Genomic DNA, 27,022 nt, shown 5'->3' with positions numbered 1-27,022 from the left:
ATAATGTACTCAGTTCATCTAGCAGGAGAAATTAATCAGTCAATATTTTAACTATCTCATGTTCATTCTTGGTTTTCACCCCTTCAGCATCTTTCAGGATCTCACTTCTCCTGAGGACCAGTGAGAAATTGTAAGAAAGGAAGAAATATTCTTGGTTCTCAATTTCTACCCAACATTTATAAACTTACTGAGAACCTGTAATGAACCAATCAACTGATCATTAATTTGATATGAACTTCTAATGAATTTACCATGAATTTGACATGAAACAATGAACGTACCAAGGCTCAAAGTACAACCTATACTAGTTGTTATCAAGAAAGCAAAGCTATGCACATTATATAATTGTTCCAATAGGAAATGACCTCTAACCATTGTGAAATTCATTTTGAGTACAGTTGTGAAAAGACAAGCTTCGTTGAAGCTTTTCATTTTGAACTCATTAGGACAATTGACAAGAATACGAATGCAACAGGTAACAAATATTTATACAGTATGCGAGAAGAGTGCTGACTGGTTGACAAGTGCACTATGATTGGCAGAGGTGTTGTCATGGCAAACATATCAATTAATGATATTGACAGTTAACTGTCAGGATTTTGACCTGAGACATGAACCAACAAATGACTTATTTTAGTGAACTGAAACAGGTTCAATACTCTTTCTGTCTGCAAATGTGTATTCTGTCTACTTGGCGAAAGTGAGGACTGCAGATGCCGGAGATCAGTCTAGATTAGAGTGGTGCTGGAACTGCACAGCAAGTCAGGCAGCATCCGAGGAGCAGGAAAATCGACGTTTTGGGCAAAAACCCTTCATCAGACTTTTGCCCTAAACATCGACTTTCCTGCTTCTCGGATGCTGTCTGACCTGCTGTGCTTTTCCAGCACCACTCTAATCTATTCTGTCTACTTGTATATGTAGCTTTTAATACAAGCAAGTGTACCATACTGCAAGCTCAACCAATAATCCTAAATTGTCTGTCAGTGTAATTGTTTGTACGCTCAGGTTAATCCAGCAGGTGTTGTTCAATTGCAGGATCATATCGAATGTTGGACACTATGTTATGAATTTTACAAGTGTGGACTGGTTGGGTACAGTCCGTACCTTGCTTGCTGTGAGCAGCCAAAGAGATATGCTGTTTATTTCAAGCCAAGGAAATTATTCCAGGATCTTGAAATATACTAACATCTTGGCATTGAGGCTGTGGTCTGCCATTTATCTGAAGACTTCACCACATCCAATTAAAAATTACTTGTTTCACAAAAACTGAGTTGCTCATTGTTTTTACTTTATTTATTTTCTCCAGTGGTTCACTTTTAGCTTCAAGGGGTTTGTACTCCTGTTATCATCAAACCTGTCATTCTCTTCAAACATCAGTGGCTATGGAGCAAAGCAGTCCTCACTGACCTCCCTCCACACTGTCAAAAACAATTCTTCAAATTCTGAATAGTCTCTTTCTACTAGGTGGTCAAATATTTCAAAGAATTCTGAGTAATAGTCAAGAAGAGTGGGCAACTTGGTGGCTCAGTGGTTAGCATTGCTGCTTTACAGTGCCAGTCAATTCCATCTTTGGGCGACTGTCTGTGTGGGTTTCTCTATGTGCTTCAGTTTCCTCCTACTATCCAAAGATGTGCAGGTTAGGTGGATTAATCATGCTAAATTGCCCATAATGACCAGGGATGCGCAAGCTAAGTGGATTAGTTATGGGGAATACAGGTTTACAGAGATAGGGGAAGGAGGTGAGTCTGGGTGGGATGCTCTTCAGAGGGTTGGTGTGGACTCAATGGACCAAATGAATTACTTCCACACTGTAGGGATTCTATGATATAAGTTTTTGCTCGCTATTTGAGACCTAAGGGTGCAGACGCATGGTGATGTCAAGTTACAGGTGTACAAGACATCGATAAGGCTATATTTGGAGTACTTGCTGTAGGAAGAATGTTATTAAACTGCAAAAAAAAATTAAAAGGATGCTACCATGACTGGAGAGTTTGAGTTGTAAAGAGAAGGCATAGGTTTAAGGTGAGAGGGGAAGATTTAAAAAGGACCTGGGGAGCAATATTTTCACATAGAGCATGCTTTACTGAGGAAGTGGTCAAAGCAAGTACAATTACAACATTTAAAAGACTGGTACATGGCTAGGAAAGGTTTAGATGGATATAGGCCAAATGCAAATAAATGGGACTAGTTTGTCCCATTTGGTCGATGAGCTGGGCTGAATGTCTGTTTCTATGCAGTATGACTCTGGCTCTATAAGTCCATAAGACATAAAAGTCGGCCAATCGTGTCCGCTAAACCTGCCAATTGGATCATAGCTAATCATATCCTCAACTCTACTTCCTGCCTTTATCCAAAAACTCTTGATTCCCTGACTGCTTAATAATCTATTTATATCAGCCTTGAATATATGCAGACAGGTTGCTGCTGGAAAGAATTCCACAGATTGACTACTCTCTGAGAGAAGCAAGTCCTCATATCTAATTCTAAATGAGATTATGCACTCTATACATTACACTGAGATTATGCTCTCTGGTCCTACACTTGCCCACAAGGGGAAACAATCTCTCTGCATCTATCCCGTCAATGTCCATAGGATCTTGTAAATTCGGTGGCCAATAGCTGACTCTTTTGCCTTAATTAGGCATTGAACAAATTAGCTGCAGTGGGTTTCTGCAGCCTGCACTACACCAAGATCTCTTCCATCAAAATTCTAAATCATTCTGTACAACGTATTAGTGAGTTACCTGATCTTCCTGAAGTTTCTGTGAGAAAGTGGCATGTGAGATTGTGTAGACCTGTTCTCGGGCATAGGTTTGCACTTGCTCTTTCATAGGACATGGACAACTCTAATATCAATCTAAAACCCTGAAGTATCATGACAGGGTAGGTGTGGAGAGGATATGTTTTCTTATGGGAGAACCTGTTTAAAATTAAAGGGCCACCCATTGAAAGCAGAGATTAGGCTATTCTTTTCACTCTCAGGATGGGGAGTCTTTGGAACACTTTCCTAAAGAGGTAGTGGAAGCAGAGTCCTTGATAATTTTTAAGGCGGAGGTAGAGAAAGAGATTTTTATTAAGCAATGGATTGAAAGGTATCAGGGATAGGCAAGAATGTGGATTTGAGGCTCCAATCAGATAAACCATGACGTCTTGATCATGAGCTTCCTTTTTGAATCACTGCAGTCATTGGGGTGTAGGTACACGCACAATGCCATTAGGGAGGAAGTTCCAAGACTTTGAGCCAAAACAGTGAAGAACAATGGCATAGTTTCAAGTCAGGATAGTCTGCAGTTAGAGAGGAATATGCAGGTGATGGTGATCCAATGTGTCTGCTGCCCTTGTCCTCTGGCAAAAGGAAGTATCTATTAACCCAAGGACAAGACCTTAGAATCCCTACAGTGTAAAAACAGGCCCTTTGGCCAAACATGTCTGCACTGCTCTCCGAAAAGCCAGACTCATTCCCCTACCCTATTACTTTACATTTACCCCTGACTTAATGCACCTAACCTACACATCCCTGAACACTACGGACAATTTAACATGGCCAATTCACCTAACCTGCATACCTTTGGATTGTGGGAATTTACCAGAGCACCCGGAGGAGACCCACGCAGACATGGGGAGAATGTGCAAAGTCTACACAGTCACCCAAGGCTGGAATTGAACCCGGGTTGGTGGCACTGTGAGGCAGCAGTGCTAACCACTGAGCCACCGTGGCACCCTGATGGTACTTCTGATAAAGCAATGGCAGGGACGAGCATGAGAATTCTGAAGGCGAATCATTTCCAAAGAGGTGCGAGCTGACCAGAATTGAATCAAAAGCTCTGGAATTTTTTAACTCAGTTGGCTGAAAACTCAACTGTATTGAGGTGGTGGTCAAGGTCTTTTGGAGGATCCAGTGATTAGAGACTTCAGTTAAGAGAAGAACCTGGAGAAGCTGGGAAATTTCTATTTCCAGCAGAGATGCTTAAAGGGAGGTTTATTAGAGGATTTAAAATCTTGATCATTTTAAGAAGTATAAAGAAAGTGAAAGTGGCAAAAAGAGTTGGTAACAACAGCATACACACGGAGGGCAATTGACACAAGATGAAATGGGAAAAATATTACTAATTTAGAAGGTGTTGTCTAAAAGGGTGCTGGAAGTGGATTCAATGATTTTCAAAAAGGGAACTGGATAAATACTTACAACGGAAAATAAAAAGAGCAAAGGAACTAATTGGATATGTCTTTTAGATGGGAGAAGATTACATTCAATTTTCCACTGAAAATTGTATGTGTGTGTCTATATGTACATGAGTGTCAGTATAAGTTTGCATTTGCATGAGTGTATGTGTGAATCTGTGTGAGCATATATGTGTGTATGTACATGCTTGCACATATGTAAGTGTACATGTTTATATATGAGCTTTGTATCAGTGTTTATCAGGGGGTACTTGATCAAGTGTATGTGTTGGGTGAAGCTGGTCTGAAGGATCAGAAATACTAATTTCCGAGGCTTATGCATGAGTAGAAGTTGTTTGAAAATGTATGAAAATGGAATCAAAACTGAGCTATAGTCAGCAGTTTCAGGAAAGTTGGAGAGAAGAAAACAGCCAACACAAAGAAAGAGAGATCAGTTGGTGAATTGGCACTGCCCTGAGGGTACTGCAAAGCACAACTAATATAGAAGACTGTTGAACTTGGACACCAGTTTAACAGTTGATGTTATGACTGGATCAAAAAATCAAGCTAATCAGAGGAAATGGCAAGTCACTTGTGTACATTGGAAGTGAACATTAAATAAAAACCACAAAAGGAACCTTCAACTAACTGCACCTTCAAATACACCTCCCAGCTGCCTCTGGGTGTTGTGTTTTCCTTCCATTCACATTTAAACAGAAGTTTTCTTTACTTGTACTCAGCTCAGCAACTGCAATTTAGAGAATGGGGACGCTGGGAACAATGGAACAGAAAACCAAATGACCTTCAGCAACGTTTTCTATTTCGTGAGACACAGGAGAACCCAAAATAGTTTCCAATAGTCTTGGATCGAACTGCACAGCATAGTGCAACTCTTTATGGGACAAAGCTACGTTTGTATCGAAAATAATTCAACTACAGCAGGAAGGAAGGGTGGGAAAATTTTCAAATGCGCACTTTGGGCACAGAGAATGAGAGGACATTCTATTTTATCCTGAATGCTGGGCTCATCAAAGCAAGGTTGCTGATAATCTGTTCCCCCAGTTCTAATTGGGAAATAAATATTGGCCATGACATTGTGTCAAACTCTTCCTCCCGAGCATGCAACACAGCCTCAAATTAACTGCTCAGCTAAAAGATGGCACCTTCAATAATGCAGGACTCCTTCAGTGTTGCATAAGGAACATCAGCATAAATTATTGTCTCTGGAATGGAACTTGAACCGATGGCCTTCTGCCTAGTGAGATATGTGCTAGCTAGGGAAACAAGGAAACCTACCAGTTCAAGATCATGGTCAAGTTAGGCATAAAGTCATTTTCCTTCTGTCCATCATTGAGCCTGGGCACCATCACAGAGTGATTCTATAATGTATTTTCCACTTGTTAGGCTGAGTGTAACAGCTTATGTATGTATAATGCCCTTCATGACTGAAGTGTCCCAAAACACTTTACAGAAAATGATACATTTTTGCACTCACTGTTATGTTAAAAATTTGGCAGCCAAATTTGCGAATAGTAAGTTCCCATGAAAGAATCTCCAAATTCTAAACTTTTTACAGTGAGAGGATCAAATATTCCACACTCTTGATTGTCAAGAGTGGCACCTCACTACAGCACTGAAGGCACTCACAAAAAATAATATCACTCAAATAAGTTACAATTTTCTTTGTTCTTTGTTGTAATGTGGGCATCACTGACAACTCAGCATTAACTAAGAGAAGTTAAGGACTGCAGATGCTGGAGATCAGAATCAAGAGTGTGGTGTTGGAAAAGCACAGCCGGTCAGGCAGCATCCAAGCAGTAGGAGAATCGATATTTCGGGCATAAGCCCTTCATCAGGAATAAGGCTATGACATTCCTGACTAAGGGCTTATGCTCAAAACATTGATTCTCCTGCTCCTTGGATGCTGCCTGACCTACTGTGCTTTACCAACTCAGATTTATTGCCCATTCCTACTTGTTCTGAGAAGGTTCTGGCAGGCTTTCCTCTTCTTCACTGCAGTCTGTGAGGTGCTAACCGTCTCCCAGTACAAGTTTGAGATTTTGCTCCAGAGATAGTGGGGTGAATATTCAGCTCGGAAGCATAATATGAATTGGAGGATAACCTGGTGATGATGGTGTTCCAATGAGCTGCTGCCATTGTCATTCCAGGTTATAGATGCAGAATATGCTGTTGAAGGAGCTTTGGTGAACTGCTGTAATATATCTTGTGCACACTGCACCCACTGGCGTGATGAATGTGACCATTTCAGGTGCTAGACAGGTGTCAATCGAGAGGGTTGCACTGCTCTGGAAGATGAACGAGATTCCTGTGGTGTTGTTGGAGCTGCACATATTCAGGCGAGTTTACAGTACTCTATTGCATGCTTGCACTTCTGGATGTTGGAGAGGCTTTGGGGACACAAAAAGTGAATCATTTACTGTAAAATTCCTAGTTTCTTACATGTTCCAGTCGTCACAGCATTTAGATTGCTAGTCAAATTGAATCTTAGTAATGCAGTACTGGAAACACGCTTTGCTGCAAAATCCACACTACTGTTGCTCATAAAGCTGCCAGTTTTACAATCAAAGCTTTACACTGTGGCTCAGTGGGTATCGCTTGCGCATCAACGTGAAGGAACTTAGGAACACATAAAGGAAATAGAAACAGGAGTAGGTCATTCTGCCCTGCTGTACCATTCAATTAGACCATGGCTGATCTTCTACCTCTGTACCATTTTCCTGCACCAGCCCATATCCCTTGGTACGTTTAATACCCAGAAATCTATCAATTGTCAAGTTGGACATACTTAAAAGCCAAAGCATCCACAGCCCTTCGGGGTCAAGAATTTCAAAGATTCATCACCTTCTTTCCCCATTTCAATCCTAAATCCTACTCTGAGATGGTGTCTCTTGGTTTGCAACCCTCTAACCAGGTGAAATATCCATTCTGCCTTGACCAGTCAAAACCTGTAAGAGGTTTGTAAATTTCAGTGAGATCACCTGAAATTCTTCTAAATTTCAGAGAATACAGATCAAGTGTCCTTAATCTCTTCCCACAGGACATTTCCACATACTCACAGATCCCAGGTTTGCCACACTTGTTCATGAGATGGAAGAACTAACCTCTGAAGAGAGAGTGGGCAAACTGGACCTATATTCTCTGAAGTAAAACAAAGAAACCAAAGAACTGAGGATGTTGGAAGCAGAGTCATAGAGATATACAGCAAGGAAACAAGCCCTTCGAACCAACTTGATCAAGTTTCCTAAACTGAACCAGTCCCATTTGCCTGCCTTTGGCTCATATTCCTCTAAACCTTTCCTGTCCATGTACCTGTCCAAATGTCTTTTAAATGTTGTAATTGTACCCACCTCCACCACTTTCTCTGGCAGCTTGTTCCAGAAACATATCACCCTCTGTGTCCCTTTTAAATCTTGTCCCTCTCACCTTTAACCTAGGCCCTCTAGGTTTGGACCTTATCTAAGGCCCTCATGATTTCATGAATCTCTATTAGGTCACCACTCGGCCTTCTTGCTCCAGGGAAAAATGTCACAGCCTATTCAGTTCTTCCTTATAATACAAACCCTCCCATTTGATTAACATCCTTGTACATCTTTTTTGCAACCCTTCCAATTTAATAATACCCCTCTGATAGCAGGGCAACTGGAATTGTACACTGTATTCCAATGTCTTGTACAGCTGCAATATGATGTCCCAACTGCTGTAGACAATGCTGTGTTCCATGAAAGCAAGTGTTATGAATACCTTCGTCACCATTTAGCCTATCTGTGATGCCACTTTCAAGCAACTATGTATTTACATCCCTAGGTCTCTCTCTGTTGGACAACACTCCTCAGGGCCCTACCATTAACTGTGTAAATCAGAAATTCCGAGAGAAAGGAGAACATACCCCCATCTACATCATCAGAGCTGAGGTGGAGAGGGTTGAAAGCATCAAGCTCCCAGGAGTGATAATAACCGACAACCTGTCCTAGATTTCCCACATAGATGCAGTGGTCGAGAAGGCACAACAACGCCTCTTCTTCCTCAGGTGGCTCAGCATGTTTGGCATGTCCATTAGCACCCTCACCAACTTTTACAGATGTACCATACAAAGCATAGTGTCCGGGGGCATAACGGTCTGGTACTGCAACTGCTCTGCTCAGAACTGTAAGAAACTACAGAAGGTTGTGTGCACAACTCAGACCATCATGGAAGCCAACCTTCCATCCATGGACTCCATTTCCATGGCTCATTGCCGCAGAAAGGCTGCCAACATCAAAGACCCATCGTGCCTCGGTATAACCTCTCTCCTTTAGGCAGAAGATATAGAAACTTGAACTCATGTACGAGCAGGTTCAGGAACAGCTTCTTCCCAGCCGTTATCAGACTGATGAATGGACTCTTTAACTTCAAATGATGCTGATCTTGCTAATGTTGATCTTGCCTAGTGCATGCCCTGTGTGAAGCAACCTGTTTGCCTCTAAGTTTTATTTCACCCTATGATCTGCCTGTACTGCTCGTAAACAAAGCTTTTCTCTGTACTTAGGTACTTGACAATAAATAAATCAAATCAAATCAGAAGTTGCTGGAGAAACTCAGCAGGTTTTGCAGCATCTGTGGAGAGAAAGCAGAGTTAACAGTTTGGGTCCTTTGACTCGACTTCAGAACTGATTATAACTAGGAAAAGGCTGGTATATATGCTGAGGATGGAGTTTGGGGGACGTGGGAGAAGAAGGGGGAGATATAAATGATAGGTCGAGATGGAGTCCAGAGAGAGAGAAAACAAAGCAGACAAAGGAATGGGTAAAAGTCAGCCTGGGAGAATCAATAGCTGCTAATAAGGACCATTAGTGGCTGACGGTGGGTCGATTGTGGTGTCAGTCCACAAGGTCTGGTGTATGGGGGTTGGGATAAGGACATAGGAGATGGTGCTGAGGCTCTAAAGTTATTGAACTTGATATTGAGTCCTTATGGTTGCAGAGTCCCCATATGGAAAATGAGATGCTGTTCTTTCAGCTTGCGCTGAGCTTTGCTGGAGCGCTTCAGCAAGTCTGAGATAGAGATGTTGGCCAAAGAACCTGGTGCTCTGTTGAAGTGGCAAAGGACTCCATGCTAACTGAATGGTAAAGAACTGTGAATGCAGAATCCCAGACAGTCTGTCAGTATCTGTGGAGAGACAACTGACTTAATGTTTCAAGTCCTGTGACACTTCTTCAGAATTGATAGTGGCTCAGAAAAGGTGGTATTTATGCTGATGATGGGATGGGGAATGTTGGGAAGGCAGAAATGAGGGGGAATGGAATGAGTGGATAAGTAGACAGGGAGCCCAGAGAGGGAGAGAGAAAACAGAATAGGTAGACAATGAGATTGTTGATAGTAGCCAAGGAAGAGAAATAGATAGGTGATAATGGGGACAAGGAGTAATTGAAAATGGGTAGGCTGTGTTGAAAGCAACTTATTTTGTGACAGGACCTGGGGTTGTGGTTGTTCACGCTCTGAAATTGTTAAGCTTGATTTTGAGTCCTGAAGGCTGTAATGTATCTAAGTGAAAAATGAATGTTGTTCTTGAGATTTCTTTTTCAAATTCTTGCATGTGATGTGGTTGTCACTCACAAGTCTGGCATGTGTGCCCAACCTAAACACCCTTGAACTAAGTACCTTGCTTGGCCGTTTCAGAAGGCAGTTAAGATTGATCTGCATGGCTGTGGGTCTGGGGTTACTGGTAGACCAGACAGCGATAGCGATTTTCTTTCGCTGAAGGGCATTAGGGAATCAGGTGTGTTTTTAACAACAATAGACAATGGTTATATTGTCGCTAGTAGTTAGATTTTTAATTGCTGAATTAAAATTTCAACATTGCCATAGTGGGATTTGAACCCATGTCCCCAAAGCAATGACTCGGGTCTTGGTATTACTGGTCCAAACATATGACCATTACACTGCCACCTTTGAATGTAAAATCAACTTGTGACTGTAAAAGCTCCAGTGATTTTATTTGAGGCAGAGTCACAGCATTCTGGCTAACACCACAAATTATCTAGCTATTTAGCTCATGGTTGTATTTGGATCTTTATTGCATGCAAATTGGCTGCTGCACTTCTTACATTATGACATGAGTAGAAGAAAATCATCCTTAGTCTTCAGGGACTACCTATGAAAGGGATTACAACAGTGTTTAGACATTACCCTACTCTTTCATGGGGTGCAGGCATCTTTAGCGTGGTCAGTATTAGTTGCTCAGCCATAGAACTGTTGAATCGTTACAGTGCAGAAGGAGAACCTTTGACCCACAGTACTTGTGCAGGCTTTCCTAAAGAGCAATTCACATACCCCCTCCCCCCATCCCCATTCCACACATTCGTCCTCCAGATAATTCCAACATTTCGAATACGTTGCATCATTTACAGCACAGAAGGTGCCCACTTTATCCATAAAGTCTGTGCCATCCCAAAAAAAACATGCAGACTAATCATAATTTGCAGCATTTGTTTTGTTCCCTTACAGGATATGGGATTTGCTGGCTGGCCAGCATTCATTGCCACCTCTAGTTACTCTTGAGAAGGTGGTGGTGAGCTGCCTTCTTGAACTTCTGTAATCCACTGGTGTGGGTACATTCGCAATGCCATTAGTGAGGGAGTTCTAGGACTTTGAGTCAGTGACATTGAAGGTGACAGATGTCCAAATCAGTGATTTGGAGGGGAACCTATAAGTGGTGCGATTTCCATGTATCTTCTGCTGTTCTCCTTCTGGAAGATAGTTGTTGTGGATTTTGAAGTTGATGTTGGAGGAGCCTTAGTAAAATTCTGTGAAGCATGTGATAGATAGTATAGTATGTAATAGCAGCATTTCAATGGCGGAGGGAGTGAAAGTTGGTGCCAATTAAGCAGGCCACTTTACTCTGGATGGTTTCATCTAGGCAAATGGGGAGTATTCCATCACACTCCTTATTTGTGCCTTGCAGATAGTGGGAGACGTTGGGGAGGCAGGAGATGAGTTACTTGCCTCCAAGCTGCTCTGATAGTCATTGAACTTTTAGAACTAGTCCAGTTTATTTTCTGATCAATGGTAACCACCAAGATATTGGTAGTGGGGGATTGAGTGATGGCAATGCCATTGATTTGATTTATTGAAGTCAATTTATCTAGGTACAGTGAAAAGCTGTGTTTTGTGAAAAATACAGGCAGATCATAGGAAACAAGAGGTGCTTAAACAGGTTACATTGCACAGGAGATCCATAAAGCAAGGTCAACATAGTTTGGAGTTAGAGAGTCCATTTATCAGTCTGAAACAGCAGGGAAGAAGCTGCTCTTGAACCTGTTGCTGCATGCGTGGAAGCCTGTGTATCTTCTGCCTGATAGAAGGAAAGCAATAACTGAATTGAACTGAATTAGTTTTACTGTCACTTGCACATATGCACATGAGTACAGTGAAAAACTTACAAGCTGCCACTTTCAGTGCCATAGGAGAAAGTGAGAACTGTAGACGCTAGAGACCAGAGTTGAAAGTGTTGTGTTGGAAAAGCACAGCAGGTCAGGCAGCATCTGAGGAGTAGGAGAATCAATGTTTCGGGCATAAGCCTTCATCAGGAATGCGGTTTGTGGGCCAGGGCTGAGGGATAAATGGGAGGGGTGTGGTTTGGTGAAAGATAGCTGAAAAAGCGATAGGAGGATGAAGGTGAGGGAGAAGGTGATAGGTCAGAGGGGAGAGTGATGGACAGGTCCGAGTTGAAAGCTTGGGACTGGGATAATGTGGGGGAGGGGAAATGAAGAGGCTGTTGAAATCCACATTTATCCTGTGTGGTTGCAGGATCCCAAGGCGGAATATGAGGCGTTTCTCCTCCAGGTGTCCCCACCCCTTATCAGCGTTCTGAGAAGACCATACCCTCCGCGATTTCCTTGTCAGGTCCACACCCTCCACCAGCTCACACTCCACTTCTGTCACCTTTCCCTGCCACCACAGGAAGTGCAAAACCTGCGCCCACACCACTCCCCTCACCTCCATACCAGGCCCCAAGGGATCCTTCCACATCCATGAAAAATTTACCTGCACTCTACCAATGTCATCTACTGCATCCGTTGCAACCGGTGTGGTCTCCTCTACACCGAGGAGACAGGACACTTTCTTGCAGATCATTTCAGAGAACATCTTTGGGACACCCACATCAATTAACCCCACTGCCCCGTGGCTGAACACTTCAACTCCCCCTCCCACTCTGTCAAGGACATGCAGATCTTGGGTCTTCTCCATCGCCAAACCGTTACCACCCGATACCTGGAGGAAAAATGCCTCATATTCCGGCTTGGGATCCTGCAACCACACGGGATAAATGTGGATTTCAACAGCTTCCCCATTTTCTCTCTCCCCACGTTATCCCACTTCCAAGCCTCTAACTCGGCACCGCCCTTCAGACCTGTCCATCACTCCCCCCACTGACCTATCACCTTCCTCCTCACCTTCATCCACTTATCGCTCTCTCAGCTACCTTCTTCCCAAGCCCCTCCCCTTCCCATTTATCCCTCAGCCCCGGCCCACAAACCTCATTCCTGAAGAAGTGATGAGGGATAAATGGGAGGGGGAATGGGGATGAACCATTGATTCTCCAGCTCCTCGGATGCTGCCTGTCCTGCTGTGTTGTACTATCAGCACTACACTCACAACTTACAGTGCCATTTTAGGTACAAAATGTACTTAGACACAGAATCTTGTTTCAAGAAAACAAGAAGTTAAACATTACAGTCGTTCTTACTAAAAGTAGAAAAAACAAAAAAACATAGCTAATAGATCAACATTACAGTTCATAACTGCCTGACCATGCTGGACTCGCACTCCTCATAAGAGTTTGGCCTTGGGCTCGCCTCCCCCACCCCCATCACCACCACCATCTCGGGTTGTTTTCTTCCTCCCTCACTGCCGGCCCCCGCGGTTGCTTGCTCCCGCCCTCACTACTGGCTCCCAGGCTGCCTTCACTATCTCTCGGCTCCAGCTGCTTATTCCATCTCTCACCTCTGGCTGCATCCATCTGCCTGCTCCCCCCTTGACTCTGGCTGCTTGCTCCCTTTCCCACCGGCTGCCTGCATCCTCTCTTGCCTCCGGCTGCCTCCGGCTGCCTGCATCCTCTCTTGCCTCCGGCTGCCTGCATCCTCTCTTGCCTCCGGCTGCCTGCATCCTCTCTTGCCTCCGGCTGCCTGCATCCTCTCCTGCCTCCGGCTGCCTGCATCCTCTCCTGCCTCCGGCTGCCTGCATCCTCTCCTGCCTCCGGCTGCCTGCATCCTCTCTTGCCTCCGGCTGCCTGCATCCTCTCTTGCCTCCGGCTGTCTCTGGCTGCCTGCATCCTCTCTTGCATCCGGCTGCCTCTGGCTGCCTGCATCTTCTCTTGCATCCGGCTGCCTCTGGCTGCCTGCATCTTCTCTTGCATCCGGCTGCCTCTGGCTGCCTGTATCCTCTCTTGCATCCGGCTGCCTCTGGCTGCCTGCATCTTCTCTTGCATCCGGCTGCCTCTGGCTGCCTGCATCCTCTCTTGCATCCGGCTGCCTCTGGCTGCCTGCATCCTCTCTTGCATCCGGCTGCCTCTGGCTGCCTGCATCCTCTCTTGCCTCCGGCTGCTTGCTCCCTTTCTCACCAGCTGCCTCTGGCTGCCTGCTCCCTCTCTCACCTCCGGTTGCCTCTGGCTGTCTGCTCCCTTTCTCACTTCAGGCTGCCTCTGGCTGCCTTCTGCCTCTCTCACCACTAGCCCCCAGAGTTATCTGCTCCCGCTTTTGCCACCGACTGCCTCTGGTTGCCTGTTGCTCTAGCTTGGGATGACTGCTATCGATGTCAGGGACTTCTCTTGCCATCACGTTCAGCTTGCCCTCCCCACGTTGGTTTGGTCTCCTCTATGATACCTCTTCCACGCTGCACAAACATGCACTCCACATCAGGTAAGTAGATTAGACTAAGCAAAAAAGTAGTGCGAGAACAGCAACAAAAAGTGAAAGAACGAAAAGTAAAAGTGAGCCAAGCACAAGCAGGAGCGCACAGTACTGCTACCCCTCTGTTATCACATTTTTGGGGTGGAATGGTCTTTGATGATGCTGACAGCCTTCCCATGACAATGAGAAGCGTAAATGGAATCCATGGATGGAAGGTTGGCTTCTGTGATGGTCTGGGCTAGGCACACAACTTTCTGTAGTTTCTTACGGTCTTGGGCACAGCAGTTGCCATATCAGGCCATGTGTACCCGGATAGTATGCTTTCTATGGTGCCCCAGTAAAAGTTGGTGAAGATCCTTATGGACGTGCTGATTTTCATGAGCGTCCTGAGGAAGAAGAGGTGCTGTGCGTCTTTGCATGTTACATCCACGTGGGAAGTCCAGGACAGGTTGTTGGCTATTGTCACTCCTTGGAATTTGAATGTCTCAACCCTCTCCAGCTCTGATGATGTAGATGGGGGTGTATCCTCCTTTCTACCCAAAGTCAATGGTCAGTTCTTTTGTTTTGCCAACATTGAGAAAAAGGTTGTTATCATTGCATCACGACACCAAGCCCTCTATCTCTTTTCTGTATTCTAACTCATCGTTTTTTGATATCCATCCTACCATGGTGGTATTATCAGCATACTTGTAGATGGCGTTTGTTTGGAATTTGACTACATAGTTGTGGGTGTACAGGGAGTACAGTAGGGGACTGAGAACCCATCCTTGGAGGGGGTTCCAGTGTTGAGGGCTATTGTGGAGGAAGTGCAGTTGTCTATCTTCACTGATTGCAGTTTGTGGGTCAGGAAGCTGAGGATCCAGTTGCAGGTGGAGTTTTGAGATTAATCTAGAAGGGTTATAGTATTGATGGCGGAGTTGTAGTTGATGCGTAGGAGCCTGACCTGGATGTCCTTGTTATCCAGATGTTCCAGGGATGAGTTTAGGGCTAGGGAAGTGGCATCTACAGTAGACCTGTTACACCAAAGGCAAATTGTAGGAGATTGAGGCAGGCTGGATGACTAGATGTGGGCCATAATACAATCAGCTTCAATCTGCAATTTCAGAGGGAGGGAGTACAATTGGAAGTGGCAATATTTCTGTTGAATAAAGGGAACTTTGGAGCTATGAGGGAGGAGCTGGCCAAAGTTCAATGGTGCAATACCTTAGCAGGGATGACAGTGGAGGAACAATGGCGGATATTTCTGTGTATAATGCAGAAGTTGCAGGATCAGTTCATTCCAAAAAGGAAGAAAGATCCTAGGAGGCGGCATGGGGAGCAAGCATAACATAGCAAAGAGAAGTGGGAAAACGGAGGACTGGGGAGCTTTTAAAGAACAACAGAGGATTACTAAGAAGGAAATACGCAGAGAAAAAATGAGGTACGAAGGTAAACTGGCCAATAATATAAAGGAGGATAGTAAAAGTTTTTTTAGTTTTGTGAAAGGCAAAAAAATGGTTAAGACTAAAATTGAGCCCTTGAAGACAGAAACAGGGGAATATATTACGGGGAACAAAGAAATGGCAGAAGAATTGAATTGGTACTTCAGATCTGTGTTCACTGGGGAAGACACAAGCAATCTCCCTGAGGTAACAGTGGCTGAAGGACCTGAATTTAAGGGAATTTATATTTGCCAGGAATTGGTGCTGGAGAGACTGTATGGATTTATGAAGGGGTAATCATGCTTGACTAATCTTCTGGAATTTTTTGAGGATGTAACTCTGAAAATGGACGAGGGAGATCCAGTAGATGTAGTGTACCTCGATTTTCAGAAAGCTTTTGATAAAGTCCCACATAGGAGGTTAGTGAGCAAAGTTAGGGCACATGGTATTGGGGGCAAAGTACTAACTTGGATTGAAAGTTGGTTGGCTGATAGGAAACAAAGAGTAGTGATAAACAGCTCCATTTCGGAATGGCAGGCAATGACTAGTGGGTACCACAGGGATCAGTACTGGGACCGCAGCTTTTTACAATATATGTTAATGATATAGAAGATGGTATTAGTAATAACATTAGCAAATTTTCTGATGATACTAAGCTGGTGGCAGGGTGAAATGTGATGAGTATGTTAGGAGATTACAGGGTGACCTGGACAAGTTAGGTGAGTGGTCAGATGCATGGCAGATGCAGTTTAATGTGGATAAATGTATGGTTATTCACTTTGGTAGCAAGAACAGGAAGGCAGATTACTACCTAAATGGAATCAATTTAGGTAAAGGGGCAGTACAGAGAGATCTGGGTGTTCTTGTACACCAGTCAATGAAGGTAAGCATGCAGGTACAGCAGGTAGTGAAGAAGGCTAATAGCATGCTGGCCTTCATAACAAGAGGGATTGAGTATAGAAAGAAAGAGGTTCTTCTGCAGCTGTACAGGGCCCTGGTGAGACCACACCTGGAGTACTGTGTGCAGTTCTGGTCTCCAAATTTGAGGAAAGACATTCTGACTATTGAGGGAGTGCAGCGTAGGTTAACGAGGTCAATTCCTGGAATGGCGGGACTACCCTACACTGAAAGACTGGAGCGACTGGGCTTGTATACCCTTGAGTTTAGAAGACTGAGAGGGGATCTGATTGAGACATATAAGATTATTAAAGGATTGGACACTCTGGAGGCAGGAAACATGTTTCCGCTGATGGGTGAGTGCTGAACCAGAGGACACAGCTTAAAAATATGGGGTAGACCATTTAGGACAGAGATGAAGAGAAACATCTTCACCCAGAGAGTGGTGGCTGTGTGGAATACTCTGCCCCAGAGGGCAGTGGAGGCCCAGTCTCTGGATTCATTTAAGAAAGAGTTGGATAGAGCTCTCAAGGATTGTGGAATCAAGGTTTATGGAGATAAGGCAGGAACAGGATACTGATTAAGGATGATCAGCCATGATCATATTGAATGGTGGTGCAGGCTCGAAGGGCAGAATGGCCCACTCCTGCACCTATTGTCTATTGTCATGACCAGCCTCTCAAAGCACTTCATGACTATGGAGGTCAGAGCCACAGGGCAGTAGTCATTAAGGCACATTGCATGTGTTTTCTTTGGTACTGGGATGATAATTGTCTTCTTAAGGCATGTGGGGACTTCAGCATGTAGGAGAAAGAGGTTGAGGACATCAGTGAATACCTTCACTAGCTGGTCCACGCAAGATCCAAGTGCACAGCTGGGCATTCCTTTCGGGCACGTCACTTTCCCTGGGTTGACTCTCAGATGTCACCGTGCTGCTGACATTCTGCTCAAGCCGAATATAAAAAGCATTCAGTGCATCAGGGAGGGATGTTAGATTAGCTTAGATTACATTACAGTGTAGAAACAGGCCCTTCGGCCCAACAAGTCCACACCGACCCGCCGAAGCGAAACCCACCCATATCCCTACATTTATCCCTTACCTAACACTACGGGCAATTTAGCATGGCCAATTCACCTGACCCTGCACATCTTTTGGACTGTGGGAGGAAACCGGAGCACCCGGAGGAAACCCACGCAGACACGGGGAGAACGTGCAAACTCCACACAGTCAGTCGCCTGAGGCGGGAATTGAACCCGGGTCTCAGGCGCTGTGAGGCAGCAGTGCTAACCACTGTGCCACCGTGCCGCCCAACCGTGTTTTGTCCACTGCCCTGCTTTGTTTGATTTTGTACTCCATTACATCAAGGGGTGATGGTTAGACTGTCTTATTGGAGGTGGTCATTGTCTTGCATTTGTGTGGTATAAATGTTACTTGTCACATGTCAGCACAAGCCTGGATATTGTCCAGGTTTTGTTGCCTTTTGGTATGGTCTGCTTTAATGTCTGAGGAGCTGCAAATGATGCAGTCATTGTGCAGTCATCAGCAAATATCTCACTTCTGACCTTACGATGGAGGGAAAATCATGGATGAAACAATTGAAGAAGTTTGGGCCTTAGACACTTCATTGAGAAACGACTGCAGAGATGTTCTGGAGCTGAGATGACTTACCTTCATTCACCACAACCGCCTTCCTTTGTGCTTGATACGTCTCCAACTAGCAGAGAGCTTTCTCCCCGATTCCCATTAGCTCCTGTTTTGAAGCGGCTCCTCAACGCCACATTCAGTCAAATGTAGCCCTACATCTATTGTAGTCACTCTCACCTCACCTCTGGAATTCAGCTCTTTTGTTATGTTTGGACCAAAGCTGTAATGAGGTCAGGAGCTGAGTGGCTCTGGCAGAACCCAAACTGAGTGCCAGTGAAGCAAGTGCTGCTTAATGGCACTATTGATGAGGTCTCCCATCAATGATTGATAGTAGCCTGATGGGCGATAATTGGCCTGGTGGGATTTATTCCAAGACATATCTGGGCAAATTTCCACATTGTAGAGTAGATGCCCCACAGTTGTAGCTGTATTATAACAGCTGGACTAGAGCAAAGCAGTTCTGGAGTACTGATGGCATTTATCCTAGGATTCTCTGGGAAGCAAGGGAAGAGATTGCAGAGCCATTGGCCTTGATTTTTATGTCCTCGTTGTCTACAGGAGTAGTGCCAGAAGATTGGAGGCTAGCAAATGTGGTTCCCTTGTTCAAGAAGGGGAGTAGGGATAACCCTAGTAACTATAGGCCGGTGAGTCTCACTTCTGTTGTGGGCAAAATCTTAGAGAGAATTGTAAGGGATAGGATTTATGAATATCTGGATAGGAATAATGTGATCAAGGATAGTCAGCATGGTTTTGTGAAGGGCAGGTCGTGCCTCACTAACCTTATTGAATTCTTTGAGAAGGTGACTAAGGAGGTGGACGAGGGGAAAGCAGTAGATGTGGTGTATATGGATTTTAGTAAGGCATTTGATAAGGTTCCCCATGGTAGACTACTGCAAAAAATACGGAGGTATGGCATTGAGGGTGAGTTGGAGGTTTGGATTAGGAGTTGGCTGGCTGGAAGAAGACAGAGGGTAGTAGTTGATGGCAAATGTTCATCTTGGAGTGCCGTCACTAGCGGTGTTCCGCAAGGATCTGTTTTGGGACCATTGCTGTTTGTCATTTTTATAAATGACCTGGAGGAGGGGTTAGAAGGTTGAGTGAGTAAGTTTGTGGATGATACGAAAGTCGGAGGAGTTGTAGACAGTGAGGAAGGATGTGGCAGGTTACAGCGGGATATAGATAAGCTGCAGAACTGGGCAGAAAGGTGGCAAATGGAGTTCAATGTAGCTAAGTGTGAGGTGATTCACTTTGGTAAGTGTAATAAAAAGATGGGATACTGGGCTAACGGTCGGATACTTGGTAGTGTGGATGAGCAGAGGGATCTTGGTGTCTATGTACACAAATCTTTGAAAGTTGCCACCCAGGTAAATAGTGCGGTGAAGAAGGCATATGGCGTACTGGCTTTTATTGGTAGAGGAATTGAGTTCCGGAGTACTGAGGTCATGTTGCAGTTGTATAAGACTCTGGTGTGGCCACATCTGGAGTATTGTGTGCAGTTTTGGTCGCCATACTATAGGAAGGATGTGGAGGCACTGGAACGGGTGCAGAGGTGGTTTACCAGGATGTTGCCTGGTATGGTAGAAAGGTCATATGAGGAAAGGCTGAGGCACTTGGGGTTGTCTTCATTGGAGAAAAGAAGGTTTAGGGGTGACTTGATAGAGGTGTATAAGATGATTAGGGGTTTAGATAGGGTCGACAGTGAGAATCTTTTTCCACGTATGGAGTCAGCTATTACAAGGGGGCATAGCTTTAAATTAAGTGGGGGTAGGTATAGGACAGATGTTAGGGGTAGGTTCTTTACTCAGCGAGTCGTGAGTTCATGGAATGCCCTGCCAGTAGCAGTGGTGGACTCTCCCTCATTATGGGCATTTAAGCGGGCATTGGATAGGCATTTGGAGGATAGTGGGCTCGTGTAGGTTAGGTGGGCTTGGATCGGCGCAACATCGAGGGCCGAAGGGCCTGTATTGCGCTGTATTGTTCTATGTTCTAAGTCTTCAGTACTATTGCTAAACGCTGTCAAGGCCCATAGCCTTTGCAGTATCCAGTGCCTCCAACTACTTTATATCCCAAGGAGTGGATCAAATGGCTGAAGACTAGCATCTCTGGTGCTCGAGACCAGTGGAGTAGGCTGGGATGGATCATCCACTTGATACTTCTGGTTGAAGTCTGTCGTGAATGCTTCAGCCTTATCTTTTGTATTGATGTCTGGGCTCCCCTATTATTAAGGATGAGGTGGCTCTGGATCATCCTCCTCCAGTCAATTGTTTAAATTGTCCACGTCCATTCATGATTAGATGTAGCAGGACTGAAGACTTAGATCAGATCCATTCGTTATGGAATCACTTAGCTCTATCACTTGTTGCTAATGCTGTTGGCATGCAAGTAGTTGTGGTGATTGGATGTCAGTCATCTCAGCTCTAGAACATCTCTGAAGGAGGAGGAGTATCCTAGACCCAACCATCTTCAGCTGCTTCATCAACAACCTTCCCCACATCATTGATCCACTGAATTGATGGTAATGGTAGGATGGGGAATATGCCGGGCAATGCGGCTGCAGATTGTATTGAAGTATAACTCTGCTGCTGCTAAAGGTCTGTAGCCAGTCATGGACTCAGACTTGAGCAGCTAGATCTGTTTGAAATTTAGCGTGGTGATGGAGGGCATTCTCAAGGTGAAAACTGAACTTTGTCCACACAAGTCTGTGCGGTGATCACTCTTACTGATACTGACATGGACAGATGCATCTTAGGCAGGGAGATTATTGAGGATAAAGTCAATAATGCTTTTCTCTCTTGTTGATTTCCTCAGAATCTGCCACTAACCGAGTCTAGCGGCTCTACCCTTTGCAACTCAACCAGCTGTACAAGGTCAGACCGAGGGATGGTGATGATGTTATCTACAACATTGTGTCTAGCGTATTTTTCAGTAAGCATGACTATGCTTGGCTGCTGTTTGAGCAGTCTATAAAACAGTTTCCCCGGTTCGATCACAAATAAGGAGGACATTGTATGGTTGACAAGGCTGTGTTTTCTGTAGTCATTTCTGGTGCCTTACTTGATACAAAGTGGTCTGTACAGTTTCACTCCTCTCTAATGGTTGATATAACTGAGTGGCCTAGTCGACCATTTCAGAAGGCAGTTCAAACTAAACCATATTGCTGGAGATTTGGAGGCATCGTATGCAGATTTTGTTCTCTAAAGTACATTAGTAAACCAGTTGGAATTTTACAACAATTTGATTGCGGTTTTGCGATCATGATTAGATTTTAATTTTAGATTTTAAAAAATTCAAATCCTATCATCTGCCACGTTTGGATTTGAACCTGGGTCCAGAGAACATTATCTAGCTGTTCGTATTACAAGTCCAGTGACAATATGATTTGGCCATCAGTTCTCCTTCAGTCCATTTCCCTGGAAATTGTAGGCTTTCTGGTGCTTTTTAAAATAACTTTTAAATGAGTTGAAGGTTTCTGTCTTGAGTACCGCTTGAGACAGTGAATTTCAGACTCTAATACCTTCAGGATGAAAACATCCTTCCTTATCTCTCTTTAATCTTTCAACCAATCACTTTAAATCAATAGCCCCTCGTTAATGACCTCTCTGCTAGATATGTACATACAATCCTGTCTATTCTATGCCCTTCACAATCTTGTGCACCTGAATCAAATATCTCCTCAGCTTCCTCTAGTCCAAGGAAAACATCGCCAGTATATCCTACCTTTCCTCTTACATGCAATTTTCCACTCCTGGCAACATCCTCGTAAATTTCCTCTGTCCCTCTCATTTACGTCCTTTCTGAAATGAGGTGACGAGAACTGCACATAATGTTCAACATGTGCCATAACAATGTACTGTTCCAACATTGCAACACTATGACTGGGTAATCTGACCATTCTTACATTCCTTGAGTAAAGAAAGAAAAGATACCACATCTTTCTTAACAACCATAACTATCTGTCCTGCAGTCTCCAGTGATCTCTGGCTTGCATTCCAAGGCTTTTCATTTCTTCTTCTCCGATCAGTATCTTCCTATTATTGTACACCCTTTTGTCTTTTTTGACTTTCCCAAGTATATCACCCCATACTTTCTGCACTGAACTTTATTTGCTACTTTTCTACCATTCCAACCAGTTCACTGATACCTTCCTGCAGTTTATAGCTATTCTCCTCACTGTCAATCAAATGATCAATTTTTGTTTTGTTTGTGAACTTCTTGATCATGCCCCACACGCCTATGTCCAAATTGTTAACATAGAATATACCACAAAAGGTACCGGGCCTACTTCTGAGCCCTGCAGAAATCCAATCAAAATAACCTTCTCGTCTCAAACTGCCCTGGAGAAGGTGGTGTTGACTTCCCTTCTTGAGCTAATGCAGTTCATGTGGTCCGAGTACATACACTGGACTATCAGGGTGGGAGTTCTGGGATATTGACCTAAGGACACTAACGAACAGGTGCTGCCTGATTGGCTGCGCTTTTCCAGCACCGCACTTTTTGACTCAAGTCAGGATGGTCCATGATTTAGAGATAAGCTTCCAGGTGATGGTCTTCCCAAGGATTTTCTATCCTTGTCTTTTTGAGAGGTTGTACAGATAAGTTTAGGAGTCACTGCAGTACATCTTCTAGATGCTGCCAGAATGCTTAAAATGGTAGATGGGGTGTTGATGAAGTGACTGACTTTGTCTTGGTTGGTGTTGAACATTTGTGTCCTGTTGGAGCTGCGGTCGTCCTGGCAAATGGAGAGTATTCCATTCCATACCTGAATTTGCCCTGGGCAAACTGAGTAGGGGTGGATTATTCATTTCAGAATTTGTAGTATCTGACCTGCTCTTTTAGCCACATTATTAGTATTGCTGGACCAGTCCAGGCTTTGGTCAATGGTAACCTTTAGGGTATTGCTTTTTTGGGGATTCAGACAGTCATAATGCTACCAAATGTGAAATTTAAATCGTTAGATCCTCTCTTGTTGGAGATGGTCATTGCCCACCTCATGTGGCACGATTGTCACTGTTTCAGTATCTGAGGAGTCACCAATGATACTAAATATGATACAATAATCAGAAAACATGCTAATCTTTCTGACATTAAAACAGAGGGAAGGTCATTGATGAAACAGCTAAAGATGGCAGGGCCCAGGACACTGTCCTGAAGATCCTGGGATTGAGATGATTGAATTCCAACAACCACAAACAAATTCCTTTGTGTGAGGTATAATTCCAACCAGTGGAGAGTTCTCTCCCTGATTCCCACTGATTTCTATTTTGCGAAGGCACCTGCCTGGGATACATTGTCAAATATTGCTTTCTCAAGAAGTCAATAGCACTGAAGACTCGTGCTCCCTTATCGCATCTCTGGCCAAGCTGTTCCAGTACAGCAACAATGCTGCCATTTGCCCGACAACGTGGAAAATTGTCCAGGTATGTCACAAAAAGGACAAGTCCAACCCAACCAATTACCACTCTATCAGTCTACTCTTGGTCATCAGTAAAATGATGGAAGGTGTCATTGACAATGCTATCAAGCAGCACATGCTTAGCAACAACCTGCTCACTGACACCCATTTGGGGTTCCACCAGCTCTTGACCTCATTACAGCCTTGGTTCAAGCATGGACAAAGAGGTCAATTTCAGAGGTGAGGTAAGAGTGATAACCCTTGACATCAAGACTGCATTTGACCAGGTGTGATATCAAGGAGCTCGAGCAAAATGAGGATCAATGGGAACTGGGGGAAAACTGTCCGCTGATTATCATTTCTAGCACAAAAGGATGATGATTGTTGGTCAGTAATCTCAGCTCCAGGACATCTCGCCTCAGGGTAGTATCGTAGGCCTGACCAGCTTCAGCTGCTTCATCACTGACCCTCCTTCCATTGTAAGGTCAGAAGTGGAGATATTTGCTGATGATTGCACAATGTTCAGCAACATCCATGACTCCTCAGTTACTGAAGCAGTCCATATCCAAAAGCAACATGACTTGCACAATAGTCAGGTGGCAAGTAATATTCATGCAACACAAATACCAGGTAAAGACTATCTTCAATCTAACCACCATACCATCAAATTGTAAGGCATTACCATCAGTGAATCCCTACTATCAACATCATTGGGGTTATCTTTGACCTGAAACTCAACTGGACTTACTATTTAAATACAGTGACTATAAGAACAAGTCAGATGCTAGATACTTCAGCAATTAATTCACCTCCTGATTCCACAAAACCTGTCCATCATCAACAAGACACAAGTCAGCAGTGAAATAGAATATGCCCCACCTGTACCAAGGGGTACATGTAGGGTGGGTTGCACTTCGGTGGCTCGGTGTGGACTTGTTGGGCCGAAGGACCTGTTTCCACACTGTAAGTAATCTAATCTAATCTTCCTGAATGAGTACATCTTGAACAACAATGCAGAAGCTTGAAATCTTCGAGGACAAAGCAGCGCACTTAATTGGCACCATATCCAGAAATAGTCACTCCCTCCACCACTGATGCTCAGTAGCAGCATTGTGTACAATCTACAAGATACACTGGAGAAATTCACCAATGATCCTTAGACAGCACCTTCCAAACTCATGACAACTTCCATCAAGAAGGACAAGGACAGCAGGCACATGGGAAGACCATTTCCTACACATTCCCCTCCAAGCCACTCACCATCCTGACTTGGAAATATGTTAGCATTTGTTCACTGTCGCTGGGTCAAAATCCTGGAAAGCCGTCCCTAATGGCATTGTGAGTTTATCTATAGCAAATGGACTACCGTGGTTTAAAATGGCAGCTCACCAACATCTTCTCAAGGCCAACAACAAGGGATGGGCAATAATTGCCAGCCAGCCTGTGACATCCCATGAGTAAATAATAAAAAAAATTCTGATCTCACTCCCAGAATTTAGGTATTTTGTCCATGCTGAATCAAAGCTGTTATGAGCTCAGTACCTGAGTATTCTGGGGGAACACAAACTGACATAATGTGTAGATTATTGCTAAGGAAGCACTGATTTATAACACTGTTGACAACACCTGCAACCACCATGCAAGTAGAGTGCAGACAACTATGGTGATAATTGGTAACATTGCTCAATATTAAAGGCAGGTGGTTAGATTGGTCCTGGTTTTTCTGAGGCTAGAACCTCATTGACTGTAAAGTGCTTTGAAGTCTTGAGGTTATGTGAGACACCACAGAAATACAAGTTCCTTCTTTTAATAGAGAATCATGATTTAATTTGCCTTCTGCCCAAATGAATAAAGTTAGCAGCTGCAGACTTGCTTTCACCTCTTTAGCAAACTAAGTGTCTGAATGCAAATTGGATAAGAATTAAGTTTCCTATAAAGAAATTACATCTTGCTCCTTTTTTTTTTAAGTTATGTTTTTTGGAATACTTCAATTTTTATAAAACAGTTTCAAGATTTGGAAGGCCAGAATAAACATTTACAGTCTCAATGAGAGAGGGTCAAGATTTCCCTGGACTTGCATTGCCCCTCTAGGGTAGACAGAGTTCGCAGGTTAATTGTTTTGCTTGGGGAGCCTTCAGAACATTAACAGCAGAGTCTAGATTGGCCACAATTCAAAAAAATTACTTGAGATTTCTCTCATGGCAACTGTTTTTCCAACCTTGATGCTAATGTGTCCTGAGCAGTGTAGATGGAGATTTCAGCGCCAAGGCACTTGCTATATTTCAAGTTCTTTGATGCACCTTTCTGTTTAACTGTGTTTTTGGTTGAAGCATCGTTATGTAACACTTGGGTAAGTTTTTCCAACAAGGATATTCCAGAGGCTTCTCTTAGTAGCCTGTATAAATGTATTATTAAACACCCCAGTGGTGTAGCAGGAAGACGATTGCCTCATTGTCTTGCGGTTACTGGTTTCAGTCTTAGCTGAAAGGAAAATTTCAACTTTCCAGTCCGACTCAGGTTGACTTTGGTTGGCTCCACTATGGGTAGTAGGGAAATGGAAGGTAATGTTCCCTTGGAAAGAACTGTTTTGAGTCCAGCTCTTAAGGCACATTTGGCCCTTTCTGGGCCTTTTTATGGAGAAAGTTGGATTACATGATATTAACCCATTGATTGCTGGTAGAGATATTCTATCGCTTTGAACTGACAGATTGTTCAATTTTGTGCTGTTGTTAGCTCATAACCCCAGTTGCAATGGACACCTTGTAATCTGTGTGCTTTCCTGTCCAATATCCTTCCACAAACACCACCCATGAATATTTCATCATATTAAGACCAGAAGAAATAGGAACAGGAGTATGACATGCATCTCCTCAATCCTGCTCCACCATTCAATAGGATCGTTGATGATCCAACATTCCTCACATCAACTTTTCTGGCCTTTCCCCCAAGCCCTTGATTCCCCAACGGATCAAGAACCTACCTATCTCAGCCTTAAATATGCACAAGGACTTCGTTCCCACAGCTCTCTGTGGCAAAGTGTTTAAAGAATCATAATCCTCAAAGTAGAAATTTCTTCCCATCTCAGTCTTAAATTGATACCCCTTTATTCTGAGACTGTGCCCTATAGTCTTAAACTCTTCTATATGGAGAACTATCCTCTCAGCATTTACCCTATCAGGCCCCTTAAGAATCCTAAATGTTTCAATGAGATCTCTCTCATTCTTTTAAACTCCAATGAGGAGAGGCACAACCTGTTTCACCTTTGCTCACAAGATAATCCCTTTATATTTGGGATCATCCCAGTGAATCTTCTCTGAAGTGCCTCCAAAGAAATGATATCTTTTACATAAGGAGACCAAAACTGCTCACAGTACTCCAGATGTGTTCTCACCCGCAACTTCCTTCTCTTATACAACAACCCTTTTGAAATAAGAGGCACATTTTAGGACCAGTAAATTGGAAATAAAGGGCAGGCTGAGACAGGGAAACGAACACGATGCTATTAAATCGGCTTAAGTGTGTTTATTTCAACACAAGGAGTATTGTAGTTAAGGCAGATGAGCTTAGAGCCTGAATCAGTACATTGGACTATGATGTT

The 27,022-nt window shown here is 43.8% G+C and overlaps 1 protein-coding gene across 16 annotated transcripts in view; it reads right to left on the bottom strand.

The window, feature by feature from the left end:
• The window catches only part of LOC148148281 (uncharacterized), a 77,598-nt gene that overhangs the window by 19,825 nt on the left and 30,751 nt on the right, over window positions 1–27,022 (bottom strand). For 4 of the 16 annotated variants that reach the window (XM_087993406.1, XM_087993393.1, XM_087993396.1 and 1 more), the window contains one exon: window positions 17,225–17,330. The exons of 9 other annotated variants lie outside the window; for them this stretch is intronic. Coding sequence is in view for 1 of the 7 variants with exons in the window: in XM_087993396.1 (XP_087849522.1) it covers window positions 17,225–17,269 (45 nt within the window). In the remaining 6 variants the exon portion in view is untranslated. 3 more of the 16 variants (XM_087993405.1, XM_087993394.1, XM_087993408.1) reach the window with 2 other exon arrangements.

The sequence above is a fragment of the Chiloscyllium plagiosum genome, unplaced genomic scaffold (genome assembly GCF_037043375.1).
Source record: "Chiloscyllium plagiosum isolate Xiang-an unplaced genomic scaffold, Cpla_swu_hap1 HiC_scaffold_13, whole genome shotgun sequence".
NCBI classification, from domain to species: Eukaryota; Metazoa; Chordata; class Chondrichthyes; order Orectolobiformes; family Hemiscylliidae; genus Chiloscyllium; species Chiloscyllium plagiosum.
This window is presented reverse-complemented; position numbering and strand designations above follow the sequence as displayed.